At 57.1% G+C, this 16533-nt stretch overlaps 1 protein-coding gene across 1 annotated transcript in view; it reads left to right on the top strand.

Annotated features, from left to right (window-relative positions):
* Positions 1-14683, top strand: part of ATG16L2 (autophagy related 16 like 2) — a 57409-nt gene extending 42726 nt beyond the window's left edge. Inside the window, exons 12-18 of the mRNA XM_050936119.1 lie at positions 1095-1166; positions 3702-3822; positions 5854-5959; positions 6847-6996; positions 7809-7856; positions 9217-9318; positions 12431-14683. Of these exons, the coding sequence (XP_050792076.1) occupies positions 1095-1166; positions 3702-3822; positions 5854-5959; positions 6847-6996; positions 7809-7856; positions 9217-9318; positions 12431-12518 (687 nt within the window). The 3' untranslated portion in view covers positions 12519-14683. The remainder of the gene's footprint in view (positions 1-1094; positions 1167-3701; positions 3823-5853; positions 5960-6846; positions 6997-7808; positions 7857-9216; positions 9319-12430) is intronic.
* The last annotated feature ends 1850 nt before the right edge of the window (positions 14684-16533 follow it).

Here is a 16533-nt window from a genome sequence, read left to right as displayed (position 1 = left end):
GTGGGCACTAGATAGCGGCAGAGAGAAGCCATCACTTGGATGACCAGCACCTGGTAGTCCAGCGTAGCCAATGTACTTCAAACCCAGGCTTTCTTCCAGCCCCCAGCCGTGCTCGGGTGTTAGCTGGCAGGGGCGGGGGTCTTTCGAGAGCCCCTTTGGCTCCCCCATTTTTGTGAGCACTGGTAGCTCACCGGGTGCTGACGGGGAGGGTCAAGCCGTGCCTCTGGGACGGTGCTGTCCGCTGGGAGGTGCGTGAATGGCTGGGAAGAGAGTGGGGTTGTCTGTTTTCACCCAGCCCTGGTGGCGACAGGGTTAGTGTCAAGGGCTTCATAGATTCCAAGGCCAGAGAGGACCATTGTGATCACTGGTCCAACCTCCTGTACAGCACAGACCATGCAACCCCCTAACAGGCTCCTGTTTAAACTAGATTCCTCCTGCTGTGCCCCTCCACCCGCTCCCCATTACAGTGACCTGTGCTGGCCTCCATTCTCTCCTCCCTGAGCCGGCAGGAGGCAGAGATGGTGGGGAGAGAGGGAGGGGCTGGCTAGGAAGGGGGCATCCCACAGCAGGGGGGGGGGCTTGAGCCAGGGGACTAACCAAGGGGGAGAAGGCTGCAAGGTAGATGGGGCAAGATGTGGGGATGCCCGGGGGAGGCAGCTCAGGTGGAAGATCCAGGCTGCACAGGTGATCGCACTGGTCTCCGGATCAGCGGCCTGCAGGCCCTCAAGGGGCCTCTTCACGCTAGAGAGGCAGCGGCTGAATCCAGCCTGCCCTGGGCAAAGCGAATATCCCCACGACGAGGAAAAGCAGCGGGTGGGTTCTGTGCGGGAGTCATTTGTCCTGGTCTCAACTGGAGCCATGTGAAACGCTGCAGAGCAGCCAGGCGGCTGGCAGAGGGGAGCCGGAACGACGTTTCGGAGCGCCCCCCAGCGAGGCACAGGTCACGCTGACTGCGCACACGTGGCGTCGCCAGATCTCTGTGATCCCAGGTGCCGAGGACCGGTGGGCTCTGTGTGCAGCCGAGGGCAGGAACCCCCGCTCACGCCACCACTCCCTGGCCTCTTCCCGTCATCTCCCTCTTCCTCCTCTTTCAGGGCTGCCAGATCTTGGCGGCGGCGTACAACAACGCAGCGCAGCTGTGGCATATCGGGGACTACAAATCCAAAGTAAGTGCCCTGGGGTCTTGTCTGGGTCCCTGCCTTTCGGAGATGGGGAGCGGGGGAGAAAATATCCCCTGCCAACCGGGGAATGATCCAGACACCTAGGGGACTGAGGGCCACCAGGGATCGCTCCCTGTTGTCACACATCAGCTGCATGGAGCGTGCTCAACTGAAGCAGATGCGTGACGTTTGCTGGGTTATCTGGGGGTGGGTCATGCCCCCAGTCTCTCACAGTGCCTTGCCGATACCCTGAGGATGTTCTTCTGACCCCAGATCTGCCAGGTAGGGTAACCTACCAGCAGGATGGCTGCAGCTACGTGCCCAATCACATGCTGTTGGCAGGCAGAGACGTTTCTGGTCACCCATGACTATTTCGAAGATGGATCCTGTGAGCTCTCCTGAATTTAGCACGTGTGGCAGGGGCCCTGCAGGAGGCAGTAAACTGGCCCCACTCTGGTCAGTCAGTGCTGGCATCCTCACGTGAGGGGGGAAACTGAGGCACAGAGCAGCTAAATGACTTGCCCAAGCACCTCTGGGAGCAGAATCCTGGCTCCTAACCCTGTGCCTTATCTCCAAGACTGTCTTTGCTGCATTTTATGCTAGCAGAGAATTTGGCCCTGGGTACCTGCCCAGGGCTTGAGACCCTCAGGTGGGAGATGCTGTGTGACTACAGAGAGCCGGGCTCTGCCCCCAGCACATGGGTTCCCCAGCAGGGAACAAGAGCAGTGCCTAGTGGGCGGAGACCACATCACGCCCCCTCCGTGTGGTCCGTAGGTCTTCAGAGGTGGTGAGAGCCTGGCCATGCTCTTGGGACCATCCCCCGGGGCCAAGCTTCTGTTGCTGGTCGCCCTCTCTGTGCGGACAGGGCTGAATGTAGCAGCCACTAATAACCCGTGGGACTTGTATGTGCTGGGCTGGGCCACTGGCAGCCTTGCACAGATGGAGGGCCTGAGAATGGGGCGCTGCCTTGGCACTGGGTAGCCCCGATGGATGAGCAGCGAGGGGACGCAGCTGGCGGCAGAAGGGAATTCCTGGTAGAAGAGAGATGCATGCAGCATGTGTCCTGCCTCCCCTCCCCCGGCTTGTACTCCCACCAGTGGGGTGGGTCAGCGAGGGGCAGGCTTGAGCGCTGGTAGGGGAGGGCAAGCTGGGTGGGAGTGGGGGCATCTTTTGTCATGGGAGAGGAGTGACAGCTGGGGGAGAGGCAAGATTCCTGCAGGGATGGAGTTGCGTTAATGTGCCGGGCTGCCCGGTGGCTTTAATACCGGCCCGGTGCCTTGCAGCTGGCACTCAGACCCTGCTGGGGACTGTGCTGTCTGAGCTGGCAGAGACTGGCATGACACGCTGTGATCCCAGGGCCTGATCCTGGGAGGAGCTGCGTCCTGGAGAGCCTGCTGGCTTCAGGCAGGGTCGTAGGTGCTTGCGGCCCAGATCTGCCAAGGTGTTTAGGCTCCTAACTTCCACTAAACCCATGGGAGTTGGGAGCTGAGATACCTGGGAGGCTCTGGGCTTGAGTGCCTCCGGGTGAAGCGCAGGAATCCTCATCCAAGTCTGGTGCATTCAGAGAAAACATTAAGACCATTCCTAGTTCATCACAAGAACAAATGGATATAAACTGGCCATCCACAAGGTTAGGCTTGAAATGAGATGAAGGTTTCTAACCGGCAGAGGAGTTAAGCTCTGGAACAGCCTCCCCAGGAAAGCAGTGGGGCAAAAACCTAACTGCCCCCAGCTGGGCCCTCGAGACTGAGCGTGATACGATTCAAGACTGAGCGTGATACAGTTCGAGACTGAGTGTGATATGTTTCTGGGGGGGATGGCAGGAGACCACCTACAATGGCATGTGGCCCATGGTTGACTCTAGCAGCAAATATTCCCAACAGCCAGTGATGGGAAGCTAGATGGGGAGGGCTCTGGGTTATTCTCTCCCAGGGGTCTAGCCCACAAGCTCAGGGTCTAACTGATTGCCATATTTGGGGTTGGGAAGGAATTTTCTCCCGGGTCAGATTGGCAGAGACCCTCGTGGGGTTTCACATTCCTCTGCAGCATGAGGTCACTTGCATGTTTAAACTAGTGTAAATGGTGGATTCTCTGTAACTTGAAGTCTTTAAACCGTGATCCGAGGATGTCAGTAACTCAGCCAGAGACTAGGGGTCTATTTCAGGAGTGGGTGGGTGAGGTTCTATGGTCGGCAGCATGCAGGAGGTCAGACTGGATCATCACAATGGTCCCTCCTGACCTTGAAGTCTAGGGGTCTGTGTATTGGATTCATTATTTGGAATTGCAGAGAGATTGTAGTGTTTTAAGTAATTTAAAATAAAAACCTACAATCCATTTCAGTTCTGCAACCATTCCAGCAGGGGGCAGGGTTGGGCTTTGTTCTGCGAGTCCGTAACTGGCTGACTTTTCTGTAACAGGCCCGTTGTGTGTCATTTTCCTTGTTTTGATTTATTTTTTAAAATTAGATTATTGGGAAGAAAATAAACTGGAAAAAAAACAACCCCTATACCCCTTAACATCCCCAGCTGTTGTGTTGTCTAGGAGACTCTCACGGGCCATGCTGACAAAGTGACGGCTGCCAAATTCCGTTCCACCCGCCTCCAAGCGGTGACGGGCAGTCGGGACAGGACAGTCAAAGAGTGGGACCTGTGCAAAGGGGCCTGTAAGTAACCAACTCTGTCGGGCATAGTGTCCTGTGTCTCACCAGCGACCTCCACTGGGGGCGTGTCAAGTGTGCTTTTGTCCACTGCTGGCAGGGGATGATTATGGTATTGCGGTGGGGTCTAGGCTATGCTCATGCACAGCCACAGAGTGCGAGGCAGTTCCCTGCATCGATGAGCTTACAATCTGAATGGGGAAACTGAGGCACCGACCGGGGACGTGACTTGCCTAGGGTCACACAGCAGGTCTGTGGCAGAACTGGGACTGGAAGCCAGGTCTCTTGACTCCTGATCCCGTGCCTTAGTCCAGCAGCTGTTATAGTCGCTAATACTATGGCGGCTACCAGAGATGCCCCTTTAGTTCAAGGCTTATGCTTTGGAGCAGACGGTTCTGGGTTCTAGTTTGGGTGCACCATGTAGTTCCCCCAGGACCTCTGAGGTCTGGCTGTGGATCTGCTGTGGCAGGTTCTTATGGGCCCGCAGCAGGGACAGCCCACCCTGTGCGTCTTGGAAAAGCCGGCTAAGGGACTGTTTCGATTATAGTAATTCCCCGGGGCTCCGATCCCCATTGGGGCCCATTGTGCTGGGCACCAGGCACACAGGGAAGAGATAGTCCCTGTCCCCATGGCCTTACAGGCTAAAAGTCACGTCCCGGCCGGGGGATGGGGACGTATCCTCCTCACGGGCTTGGATGGTGATGAATTGGCTCGGCTCTGTTGCTTCCATGCGGTGGCTTTTTAACTGGGGCCAGCAGCCGTGGAAAGACGAGGGAGAGGAGCAGTCACGGCTGATCACCTGACTGCCCGAGACTCATGCTGGCTGCACTTTCCTCCACTGGATGGATGAAATGCCTCCCTGGGGGAAGAAAAGCCCTGGCTATCAGTGGCTGGGTGGCGCCAGCGTAGGAGGGAGAGTGTGGTCCCTTGGACAGGGCACAGGACTCAAGTCGGGGGCCTGGCTTCAGTTCCCAGCCCTGCCACCCACTGGCCAACGTGCTCCACTGCCCTGTGCCTCAGTTTCCCCAAGGGAAATGGCCTCTAGAGGGCCCAGTTGGGGGCATTATCCTGGGCAGCGAAACAAGGAGAGTCCCTGACCCAGGAGGTTCGCACACTGGCATTAGGACAAGCTGGAGCAGGTGACTCAGCAGACAGGGTGGGGGTCCAGAGCTGGCTGCCTGCCTTTGGGCTGCTATATTTGCAGAGCGCTGCAGGCCTTGGAAGACGGCGCTAGGAGCAGGCAGCACCGTGGCCACTGGTGGGCTGTGGCCATGGTGGGAGCCAAGTAGCCACCTAGCTAGACTAGAGAGTTGGGAGCGGGCCAGTGCTGGGAGTTCGGTGTCCCTTGTCTTTTTGCAGCTCGCCTGCGGGCAGAGAACTGCTCCATGAAGGAACGCTGGGCCTCCTCGCTGTGGGGGACCCTCCCAGGAAATCCGGGAAGCTGCTGGGGAGGGGTCTGTGCCATTGCAGGACCTGCCGTCATGCCAGCCCTGGACTTCCCAATCCCTGGCTGTGGGTCTTCACCCCATTCTTGGAATTCAGCTCTGGCCTTTCCAGCCCTGGAGCTGCTAGTTACATTGCAATCACCCTTGAAGGGGCATTAGATCAGGGCCCCGTTGGGCTGGGCGCTGGATAAACCTACAGCGGGAGCCAGGGGCAGGATGAGGGTAGCCGTGGTTGGGCCAGGCTGCCCTGAGCAGGGAGTGCCCCAGGCATCAAGCCATCGAGTGGTTCATGCTGAGAACAAACCCAGCCCGTCCCAGGTGAGCTCATTGTCCGGGATTTGAACTCGGGTCCGGTGCATGGGACCCAATGCCGGGCCCAGCTCCCCTGGGCGGTGTGGGCTGTGCCAGGGGGTCGACGGGTGGTGCTGCCTGGCAGAATGCTCCCTTATGAACGGTCAGCGTTCTCCCTGTGGGTAAAGGGTCTTCCCTGGGAGGTAGTACGGCCCATAGCGGAGCCCCTGGTGCCCTGGCACTTCCCTGCCAGCCTCGCCCCCTCCTCCCCCCGTCACTCACGGCCATGCTGTCCCCACAGGCTGCAGGACCATCAACGTCTTCTCCTACTGCAACGACGTGGTGTGCTGTGACAATGTCATCGTGAGCGGCCATCACGACAAGAAGATCCGCTTCTGGGACAGCAGGTGACTCCCCTCCCTGGGCAAGGTAGCTGCCAGGCAAGGCCAACAGCTGGACCCCTCGGGTGTCTGGGCCCCATTGCTTGGCGCTGGGGAAACAAGCAGGATAAAACACTGTCCTGCCATTCTAGAAACACCTTCCTGCCTGACTTCAGACCTGTCCGCCCTGGGATCAGCTTACCCAGCGAGGGTGCTGTTCATTCTCCCTGTTTCACATACGGGGAAACTGAGGCACAGATTGGCTAAGTGCCTCACCCAGGGGCTACAGAGGGAGATGGTGTCAGAGCCGGGGTTAGAACTCAGGAGTCACTTGGGGGCCTGTGCTCCGTCCGGTAGGCCTTGCTGCCCCTCAGTGGGATGCTAAGCAGTGAGTGGATATTCTCAGACCAGCCTTTCTGGGATGACCTGGTGGTTACAGCTCTGGACTGGAACTTGGGAGAGTCGTGGCTCCCTGCGCAAGTCACTCAATGTCTCTGTGCAATTGTCTCTGGCACACTTGGTGCCTTGTCCCCCGGGCAACCCCAAAGGGGGGACGGGCAAGACGGCCGGTGTGCACCACAGCGGGCGGGTCACAATCCAGAGTGGCTGGGCATTTGGCTGCTCAGCGGGTTCCTTCACCGCTGAGTGAGGAGGGCTCTCATCCGTTCCCTAGCAACGAATCTGTCCGTTTAATTAACTCCCATAATGGAACCAGGCGGTTCCTAGGTTAGCAGGGACAGAATATAACTGACGGTCTCTGGCGTGTGGGAGTCCTGGAAGGGGGGATTCAAATGGAACACGAGGGTGGCTCTGATCCACACGGGCCGTCGGGAGTGGGCAGCCCCCAGGTGAGTTCTCCACGGGACGACGAAGTTGCTGGCGCGCTAACGAGCCCCTTGTCTGCTGCGCTCCAGGGGGCCCCGATGCACGGAGGTGATCCCAGTCGAGGGGAAGGTCACCTCCCTCCACATCAGCCAGGACCAGATGCACCTGCTGAGCTGCTCCAGGGACAACACCCTGAAGGTCATTGACCTGAAGATGAACAACGTCCGGCAGGTGTTCCGGTGAGCGGTGGGTGGGAACCTGACCCTGAGAGCCTGAGCCAGGTCTGGCCTGACTGACCCCCCATGGGTGTAATACTGTCCCCTCCTGAAAGGTTCTCTGCCACCCTTCCAGGACTGGGCCTATTCTCTCCCCCTGTCCTGCTCAGGCACCCCTCCTTCCTGCCCTGATCTGTCTTAGCAGCCACGGCTCGCACCAGTCCTCAGGCTGCTGATAGGGCAGCGTTCTCCGGGGGAACTAAGGCACAGGGGGAGTGACTTCCCCAGGGTCATCCAGCAGGGCCAGTGGCAGAGTTGGGAATTGAGTCCAGCTCTGCGTCCTGCCTGCCCATAGCACCCTCCCTTTGGCAAAGCCACCCCTCCAGAGCCAGTCGCACTGCTCCTCCAGGAGCCTGAACGGGCCGACACTGGGCGAGGCCTGGCGCACCCCTTCTTCCACATCACGGCTCGGCGAGCGGCTGTCTGAGCCTGCCGGGAGCTAGGCCCAAATGGGTGATGCCACCTAGTGTCCTTGTGGGCTGGCAGAGATGCTGGCATTACCCTGTCAGAAGAAGCTTGCGCCATCCCGCAAGCCCGCGTCTGGAGCTGGCTGCCCAGGGCATGGAAGCCGGAGTGTTGGGTCCCTTAGGTTGCAGGGATCTCGTGTCTGAACCCAGAGCCTGGCCCTTTGGCCCACAAGCCAGCAGCTCTCCCTGGGCGGCTTGTATTGTGCAGCAGAGCCTGTCCGAGCTCCGGCCCCGGACGTGTCCCTAGGGGAGCTGTTGCCCTTCGCGAGGAAGCAATGCACGTTCACCAGGGACAGTTTGTGTCTGCAGGGCCGACGGCTTCAGATGCGGCTCGGACTGGACGAAGGCGATCTTCAGGTAAGTGGGGGTGGGGCTGCTGGCAGTGCTCGGAGCTGTACGCAGCGTCGCGCAGGCTTGACCCTCCCGCAGGGTGATAAAAGAGACACCCCACACAGGGTTCATCGGGATGGGGACTCCTCGCACGAGGGTACATGGTTGTGAACGGAGCTGGGGATCTGCAGTGCCAAGCCCAGCCCGTCCGTTGACACAGCTCTGGGTTATTGTTGTGAGAGAAGGACCCACAGTGTCAGCGAGCTGGGCATAGTGCAGGCACATAATGGGAAAGCGTCCTCCCCGTGGCCCAGCCAGTGCCCCTCACTCCTGCCCCACGGACCCTGCTATCCCAGTCCTGGGTGTCACCACCCCCAACCGAGCCAGTGCCCCTAGCTCCTGACCTGAACTCTGCTCACACCCCAGTCTGTGGCTGTGGCTGGATCTCGATGTGGGAAGTCGTCTCCACCCCTGCCCCCCCTTGTCACCGCTCAGCCCAAACTTTGGACAGGGTGGGAGGTGAAGGCGAAAAGGGGTCTCGTTGCTTCCTTTCTGGGCTGTATAGACCCTACCCAGCGATGTTCCCTTCCCCAAATGCCTCATCCTGCTCTTGACCCTGACCAGGGTGCCAGCAGGTTGACCCTGGAGGAGGAATCCCAGGAGCCAGGGGGAGCCCCTGGGAGGCTGCTGGCAGCTTTCTCCATGAGCAGCTCCTCCTGCATCCCACAAGAGCAGGGCCCTGCATTCTCCTGAAAAGCCAAAGGGCAGTTTCCTAGCACGCGGGCTCTTCAGCTGGGGATCTGCCCTGCTGCTCCACCCCTGCTCCCTTGCCAGTATCAGTGGCAAACTCACCGCCCCCCCAGAGGTGAGCTTGCAATGGCTCTTCCCCGTCTCTAGGCCAGGCAGCTGGCTCCCAGCTCCACTGCACGCTCTAGGTGGATGGCTTCTGCTTGTTGTTGTGGCTATTCTGCTGCTCCTTGAGACAGCAGTTGTCTCCCACCTGCCCCTCAGTTTTCTTCCTGACTGTTTTTGAGGGAGAGGGAGGTTCCCGAGATTCTTTGCTGCGCCTGTGGGTGATGAATGAACAGCCTGCAACGTGGGCTGCAGCTACCCTTAGTCTGCCCTGGGCTTGCTGAGCTGTGGCCATTAGAAACCCTAAAACTCTCCAGCGCTTTTGGTTAAGCAGCATCCTCCTGCAGCAGGGAGTTCCACAGGTTTGCTGCACTCTCTTGTCTCAATGTACTTCTCTCCAGAGCTCCCAAACCCTGGAGTGGATTCTGTGCCCCTCTGGACTGGAGTCCCAATGTCATGTGCCAGTATCAAAGAACCAGCAGAGGAGTCTGCGTGCTGAGCTTACACTATTCTCTGTTCCTTGTCCCCCCTCTAGCCCTGATAAGAGTTACGTGCTGGTGGGCTCCTCGGATGGCTCCCTCTACCTCTGGAACATGGAGAGCGGGAAGCTGGAAACGATCCTGTCTGGGGAGCACAGGTGATGCTCCACTGGCCTGTAGGGCAGGCTGCTCTCCTGAAGGGGCTAGGCTGAGTGCATTAAACCAGGGTTCTGGGGAGGGGGCAGCCCCAAAGGCAGCAGGGGGGCAGATCAGGAGGGAGGGGAGCCTGTTCTGGCTGCTCCCGTGGGGAAGGAATACAGTGCGATGGCCTGGTTCGGAACAGACCAGGCTCCTGGGATACAGTCGATCAAGGTTTTGTTCAATATCTTTATTAATGATCTGGATGATGGGATGATTGCACCGTCAGCAAGTTTGCGGATGACACTAAACTGGAGGGGGAGGTAGATACGCTGGAGGGTACGCATAGGATACAGAGGGACCTAGACAAATTAGAGGATTGGGCCAAAAGAAACCTGATGAGGTTCAACAGGGACAAGTGCAGAGTCCTGCACTTAGGATGAAAGAATCCCATGCATTGCTACAGGCTGGGGACCAACTGGCTAAGCAGCACTTCTGCAGAAAAGGACCTGGGGATTACAGTGGACGAGAAGCTGAATATGAGTCAGCAGTGTGCCCTTGGTGCCAAGAAGGCCAACGGCATATTGGACTCCAGTAGTAGGAGCATTGCCAACAGATCGAGGGACGTGATCATTCCCCTCTGTTCAGCACTGGTGAGGTCACACCTGGAATGTTGCATCCAGTTTTGGTCTCCCCACTACAGAAATGATGTGGACAAATTGGAGAGAGTCCAGCGGAGGGCAACGAAAATGATCAGGGGGCTGGGGCACATGACTTACAAGGAGAGGCTGAGGGAACTGGGGTTATTAAGTCTGCAGAAGAGTGAGGGTGGGTTTAATAGCTGCTTTTAACTACCTGAAGGGGGTTCCAAAGAGGATGGAGCTCGGCTGGTCTCAGTGGTGGCAGATGACGGAACAAGGAGCAATGGTCTCAAGTTGCAGTTGGGGAGGTTTAGGTTGGATATTAGGAACAACTATTTCACTAGGAGGGTGGTGAAGCCCTGGAATGGGTTACCTAGGGAGGTGATGGAATCTCCTTCCTTAGAGGGTTTTAAGGTCCAGATTGACAAAGCCCTGGCTGAGATGATTTAGTTGGGGTTGGTCCTGCTTTGAGCAGGGGTTTGGACTAGATACCTCCTGAGGTCCCGTCGAACCCTGATATTCTATGATTCTCAGGTGCATTGGGGGACTGGGCTGGCTGGGCCAGGGAGCCTGGGAAAGAGGCTTTGTAGAAAGGCCTGTCTAGGGCAACCTGGAGGGGCCCACATTTTGGAGGAGGGGCGGATGGATCCTGTTGCAACCCCTGCTCAGCCAGAGCCCAAGAAAACAGGGTGCAGGGTTAGTGCACAGGACACTGGGGAGCTTTAGAGAGTGGGGGTGAAGCTGTTTCCACCATAGTGAGTGTGTGATGGGTCCCAACAGCCCCCACAGATCCCCCCTCCCTATCACGGGCCCATCCCTGCAGTCTTCATCTCCTTTCCAAGGGTCCAGTTGTGCTGCAGGCTGTACTGTGGGACCCTCCCTGTGCCCACTTGCCCAGGGGCTGTGCTTTAATCCACAGGGGATGCTTTCCAGATCTGGGTGCTGGGGCTCGTGTTATTGCCTCCTAGGGAGGAGGACAGGGCAACCCAATGGTTAAGGGAGGGGACTGGGAGCCAGGACGCCTGGCTTTTCTGCCCTGCTCTTCCACCAACTCAATACGTGATCGCTTAACTGCTCCGTGCCTCGGTTTCCCCATGTGTAGAATACTCTTTCTTACAAGGGTATTGTAAGACACAAGCCTTATCCATATACAGGTGCTACTGGTGAAAGCACATCTTAAGGATAATAACAGCCAGCTCTCATAGAGCACTTTTCATTCAGATATCTCCAAGAACTTTATGAAGAAAGCTAATATCACAGATGGGGAAACTGAGGCACCGGGCGATGAGGTGACTTGCCCAAGGTCACCCGGCATGCCAGGGGCAGAGCCAGGACTAGAACCCTGGTGTCCCAACTCCTGTGCAGGTGCTCGAGACACTAGGCCATCCTGCCTCTGCAATACCTTGGAGAGATCCTCAGCAGGAGTAAATCAGGGGTCAATGAAGCTGTGCTGGTTTACGCCTGTCACGGAGTCCCCGGGCGATGCTCTGGAACTGCTCCCCACCAAGCCAGTCAGGACTCTGGGGAGCCTCCTCTCCCTTGGAGCAGACTTGTTCAGGGCAAGAAGCTCACATGTCTTCATCTCCTGGGTCTCTCCTTGGAGCATTCAGCATCCTCTGCCCCTCCGGGCGCTTCCCACAGCGAGTCCGCCCCAGCGGGGTCCTGGGGAAGCCACAGGGTCCTGCACCCCCACTTTGCAGTCAGATGTGACTCTCAGCCAGCCAGTAAAACAGGTTTATTCGATGACAGGAACAGGGTCTAAAACAGAGCTTGTAGGTACAGAGAACCGGATCCCTTGGCCGGGTCCATTCTGGGGGCAGTGAGCCAGACCCCACACGTCTGCACTTCACTCCTCGTCCCCAGCCAGCTCCAGACTAACAAACCCCCCCAGCCCCTCCTCTCTGCTCAGCTCCTTTCCTGGGCCAGGAGGTCACCTGATCTCTTTGTCTCCAACACCTTCAGTTGGCACCTTTGCAGAGAAGGGGCCCAGGCCATCAGTTGCTAGGAGACAGAGTGCCAGGCATTTAGGTGCACTGGCCCCTTCCTCTGCAGCAATCACACACCCTTATTCCACCACCTAGATATTAAGAACTGCCTAGGGGACACTGAGGCACCAACACAGTATTCAGAGCAAACATTAAGACATTCCCAATTTGTCACAACGCCATTCACAGACCTGGCCCCTCAGCTGACCGTAATACTATCCCCATCATTCCTGGAGTAACTGCTCCTCTCTCGCTGATGGGAGAGTGGTGTGAGCACAGGACTGGGAGTCAGGTACGACTGGGAGTCAGGTACTCCTGAGTTCTACTCTGGCTCAAGCCCTCCATGGTTTTGGCCAAGCCACTTAACTTAGCCGTGCCTCAGTTTCCCCACTGAGATAACAGCATCCCTACCCCCATGGCACTACTAGAGAGCCCTGTATGGGAAGGGCGGGCCCTTGTTAGTATACTGTTAATTCTCCTTGCCTGTGTCCTTGTCCCCCATCCAGGGCCTCTGTGAATGCCGTGGCGTGGTGCTTCTCGGGCCAGTGCGTTGTGAGCGTGGACCAGGCGAAGAAGGTGGTGCTCTGGAAATAGGGCTCAGCATGTTGCTGGGCTGCGGAGGAGTAATCCAGAGAGGCCATCAGCCCCTCCTTTATCTACATCCCTGCCGACCCCTGCTGCTACTGTTCTGCTCCCAAGGACCAAAGCAGCCCAGGGCTTGAGAGTTGACAAGGTCCCGGAGGGGCAGAGGTGGGGTTAGAAGCTGCATCGGCTGCTCTCCAAAGACCTCCACCTCTGCTAGCAACGGCAGCCGGGGCACTTCGCAGGATGCTCACATTCTGTAAAAGGAAGATTAGAAAACCAAGGACAAGTTTTCTATCTCAGACAGCAGGAGCGGGAGGCTGCTGGGCCAGCGTCTGAGGAACGGGCCCGTCGTGCCTGAGAAGGGCAGACGTACCCACCAGACTCCGGCGATGGGATGTTCGGGAGGGGGAGGAGCAGTTTGTGCCTGGCATTTAACCCTGAGGCAGGGGGTGACAAGCTCACTCTTGTGTCTGGGAGCCCGGGCGTGAGGATTCGGCCTTTCCAATGTGCTTGAGCGGCCGCTGCATTGTAAGCCTGCAGCCAGGTCTCTCAGACACGCGAACGCATCCGCACAGCCCGATGCAGCGCTTCTGACATGGGTCTGTGGCCTGAGCTGCGTCCGCACTGCAGAAGGACGGGGCCTGGGCCTCGGACTCTGACCCACCCCCCAGCAGAGCCCTAGGACGCTTGCCGACCCAAGTCAGGCTCACGTGTGTGCATGGAAGCAGAGCTCAGCTCCAGCCCGAGTCAGAGCCAAGGCTTAGTGTGCAGTGCCGACATACCCAAGGGGTTAGTGAGCTGGGTCTCTAGGCTCTGCCCCACCCTGCCCAATCAGTGCCTCCCACAGGCGACTAAGGCTAACTCTGCCTGAGGGGGAGAGGCGTGAGATCCCGGAACCAGTGCAGCCTGTGGCCAAGCTCCTGTTAACTGCAGTGGGACTAGGAGAGGGGGCTGCTTTGGGAATAGTGGATCGCCTCTTGGGATACCAGGGAGCACCATCTCCGTGGCCTGGGCAGTCGTGCCAAGCCAAGAGCCACAGACGCCAGCCTTGTGGGCTCCACACATGGGCCTGGGGACTTTTCCCCAGGAGTGAGCCACTGAGCGACTGTCTCCTCTCATTCCTTCCTGCCTCTGCTCAGTGGTTCTAAACTGTGCCTGGGGGCGTCCACAGGACAGTGTAATCCCCTGATCTGATTCCACACCAGCAATGGCAAAACAGGGCTGGGGGGCCCGAGTTCAGCCCACTCTGCCATGCGAGCCACGGAGTTCATTTGTCATCCCAAATAACCTTTGTGCCTTTTGAGCGTTTGCCTGCTGGGGGAGAGGCCCTGCTGGGAGCGCAGGGCATGGCCCGGGGTGGGTGGACTCATCCGGGTCGAGATGCCCCTGCCATTGTGCTGTGGCCGTACAGCTGAACGGGCAGGGCATGGCCGGGTGGAACACACATGCAGCGGGCTGTACCAGGCAGGACCCCACCAGTTCTGCTGCTGAATGTGCACCTGCCTTGCGTGGGGGGCTGTCATAACATTTTTTCCCAGATCTGGACCTTAGTGTCCAAAATATGGGTGTTAGCATGAAAACCTCCAAGCTTAGTTACTAGCTTGGACCTGGTAAAGCTGCCACCAGCCAGGAATTATACAGTGCCTAGCTCACTGTGGTCTCCCCAAAACCTTCCCTGGGGGACCCCCAGACTCAGATGCCTTGAGTCTCACAACAAAGGGAAATAACCCTCTCCCCTTGTTTCCTTGTTACTTCCTCCCAGGCTCCCCTCCCTGGACGACCCTAGGAGATTCCCTGCTTCCAGTCCTGGAAACACAAGTACCGAGAGAGCTAATCTCTCTCCCCCACCTCACCCAGAGGGTATGCAAAGTCAGGCTTAGTAAATCTAACACAAAGAGATTTTCCCCCTGACTTCTTCCTCCCACCAATTCCCTGGTGAGCTGCAGACTCAATTCCTTGGAGTCCCCACTAAAGAAAAACTCCAACAGGTCTTAAAAAGAAAGCTTTATAAAAAGAAAGAAAAATACATTAAAAATAGTCTCTGTGTAAGGTGACAATCTACAGGGTCAATTGCTTAAGGAAAAAAAAGTGAATAAACAGCCTTATTCCAAAAGAATACAATTTAACACATTCCAGCAACTACACACATGTAAATACAAAAAAAAAAAACAATATAAACCTATTGTCTCACTATTCTTGTACTTACAACTTGGAAACAGAAGATTAGAAAGCCAGGAGGTAGAAAAATCACTCTCAGAGCCGAGAGGGCACAGACACAAGACAAAGAACAAAGAACTCACACCCAAAACTTCCCTCCACCCAGATTTGAAAAAGTCTTGTTTCCTGATTGGTCCTCTGGTCAGGTGTTTCAGGTTACTCCTTTCCAGGTGAAAAAGACATTAACCCTTAGCTATCTGTTTATGGCAGGGGCGAGACCCGCCAGGGCACTTAAATGCATCTGGCTAATGCCCCCCAACTGTGCCAGGCATTGGCTGTGTGAGGTTCCTAGGTCAATTACAGGGGAAGGCCCAGTAACGTCTAGTCCTCGCACTCCATATCCTTCTCTGGGACTGTAATGTCATGGCAGCGGTGTCCTGTGAATACAGCTTTAAAACATGGTCTGGATTTCTAGGCTGTTTCTTTTCCCCAGGCACTAACTCTCCTTCGGTGCCCAGCCTCTTGGAGGAGAGACCCGGAAGCTCCAGAGCCAGGCTGTCCACTGAGGAGTTACTCACAGTTGTTTTATGGGGGTCAAGTACTTCTCAAAGGCACCGATTTCAGTGACCCCAGAGACTGACGTCCTCTGGCCACAGAACAGGCATAGTAGGAACGCGGCCCTCCCCCACCACTGCCCTTTAGCGCTGACCTAGAGAGATCAGGTCTCCCTGCACTGCTGTGTGTGGGTTGGGTGCTCCACTCCAGAGGCAGCTGCATTTTGATGGTGCTGCTCATCAAATGCTCTGGGAGCTTTTGCTATGGAGGGAGCTGTAGAATTTCAAGGGTTGCTAGTCCCTGAAGGGTAGTAGCCAGCTTTGTGAAAGTGATTTTGGGGGTTCAGTCAGGAACCCTGTGCCCTCCCAGTTCAGATGCCCACACGGACAGAGCTAAAGAGCTGAGCGCTGACCATCCCCTGGGCTGGGCAGGTGAAATCCACACAGAGGCTGGCAGTTTGCCCAGCACACATGTCAAGGGCTCCCTATTTCTTGCCTGCAATTTACACGAGCTGCTGTGGCGCTGCTGGTGATTTATTCCACGTCGACGACGTGATTGCTAGCGTCACGCATGTTGCTGATCCTGCGGGCTGGCCCCCCTTTTTTGCTTTGTGGGGGTGCTGCTGCAGTGACCTGTGCACAACTGCCTTCTACTGGAGGGAATCAGCCATCCTCAGCTGTGTGTCATAACCTCTCCAGTGCTAATGGAGATTCTCCTTTAGCTCGCGAGGCAGGACCCTTTGTCGTTAGAGCAGGAGGATGAGAGTTATGGGCCGGTCAGCTCCATGATTGTTCTGTGTCGTCGTGTGTAGCATAGTGACAACCAAGATCTGCTGTTTCAGCACCTCCAATCCCTGTGGGGAGAGCCAAGGAGCAGAATTGCTCTGGGGTTTGCCATTGTCCTAGGATCAGACCCGTGCCCCTGAGCCACCCTGCCTTCCCTGCGTTCAATGAACCTCGCACCCCTCTCACCCCGAGATGGGTCCAGTTGCATAAATGAGGAAACAGAGACACAAAAGGCAGGAGCCTTGCCCCAGGTCCCGCTGCCAGCCAGTAGCAAAAGAACCCAGGCATCCTGATGCTGGGTTCCAGGCTTTAACCGTTCTGTAGCTCACAGGCTGAGGATGTCTTTCCTCTCTGCCCATGACTGCTGAGAGGCACATGTAAGACAGGGCAGTGCTTAATGGGGTCTTCTCCCAGAGCCTGCCATGCTGCCCTGGGGGCAGCACTTGTTCGGTGCCAGCGATCTCACATGCAGAAGCTCCTCCAACCCAGCCTATGGCTGGTGGAGGATCAAAGTGAGCACCCGGGGC

Source organism: Gopherus flavomarginatus, chromosome 1 (assembly GCF_025201925.1).
Source record: "Gopherus flavomarginatus isolate rGopFla2 chromosome 1, rGopFla2.mat.asm, whole genome shotgun sequence".
Taxonomy (NCBI): Eukaryota; Metazoa; Chordata; order Testudines; family Testudinidae; genus Gopherus; species Gopherus flavomarginatus.
Note: the sequence above shows the minus strand (reverse complement) of the source record. Positions and strands in the feature narration are given on the sequence as shown.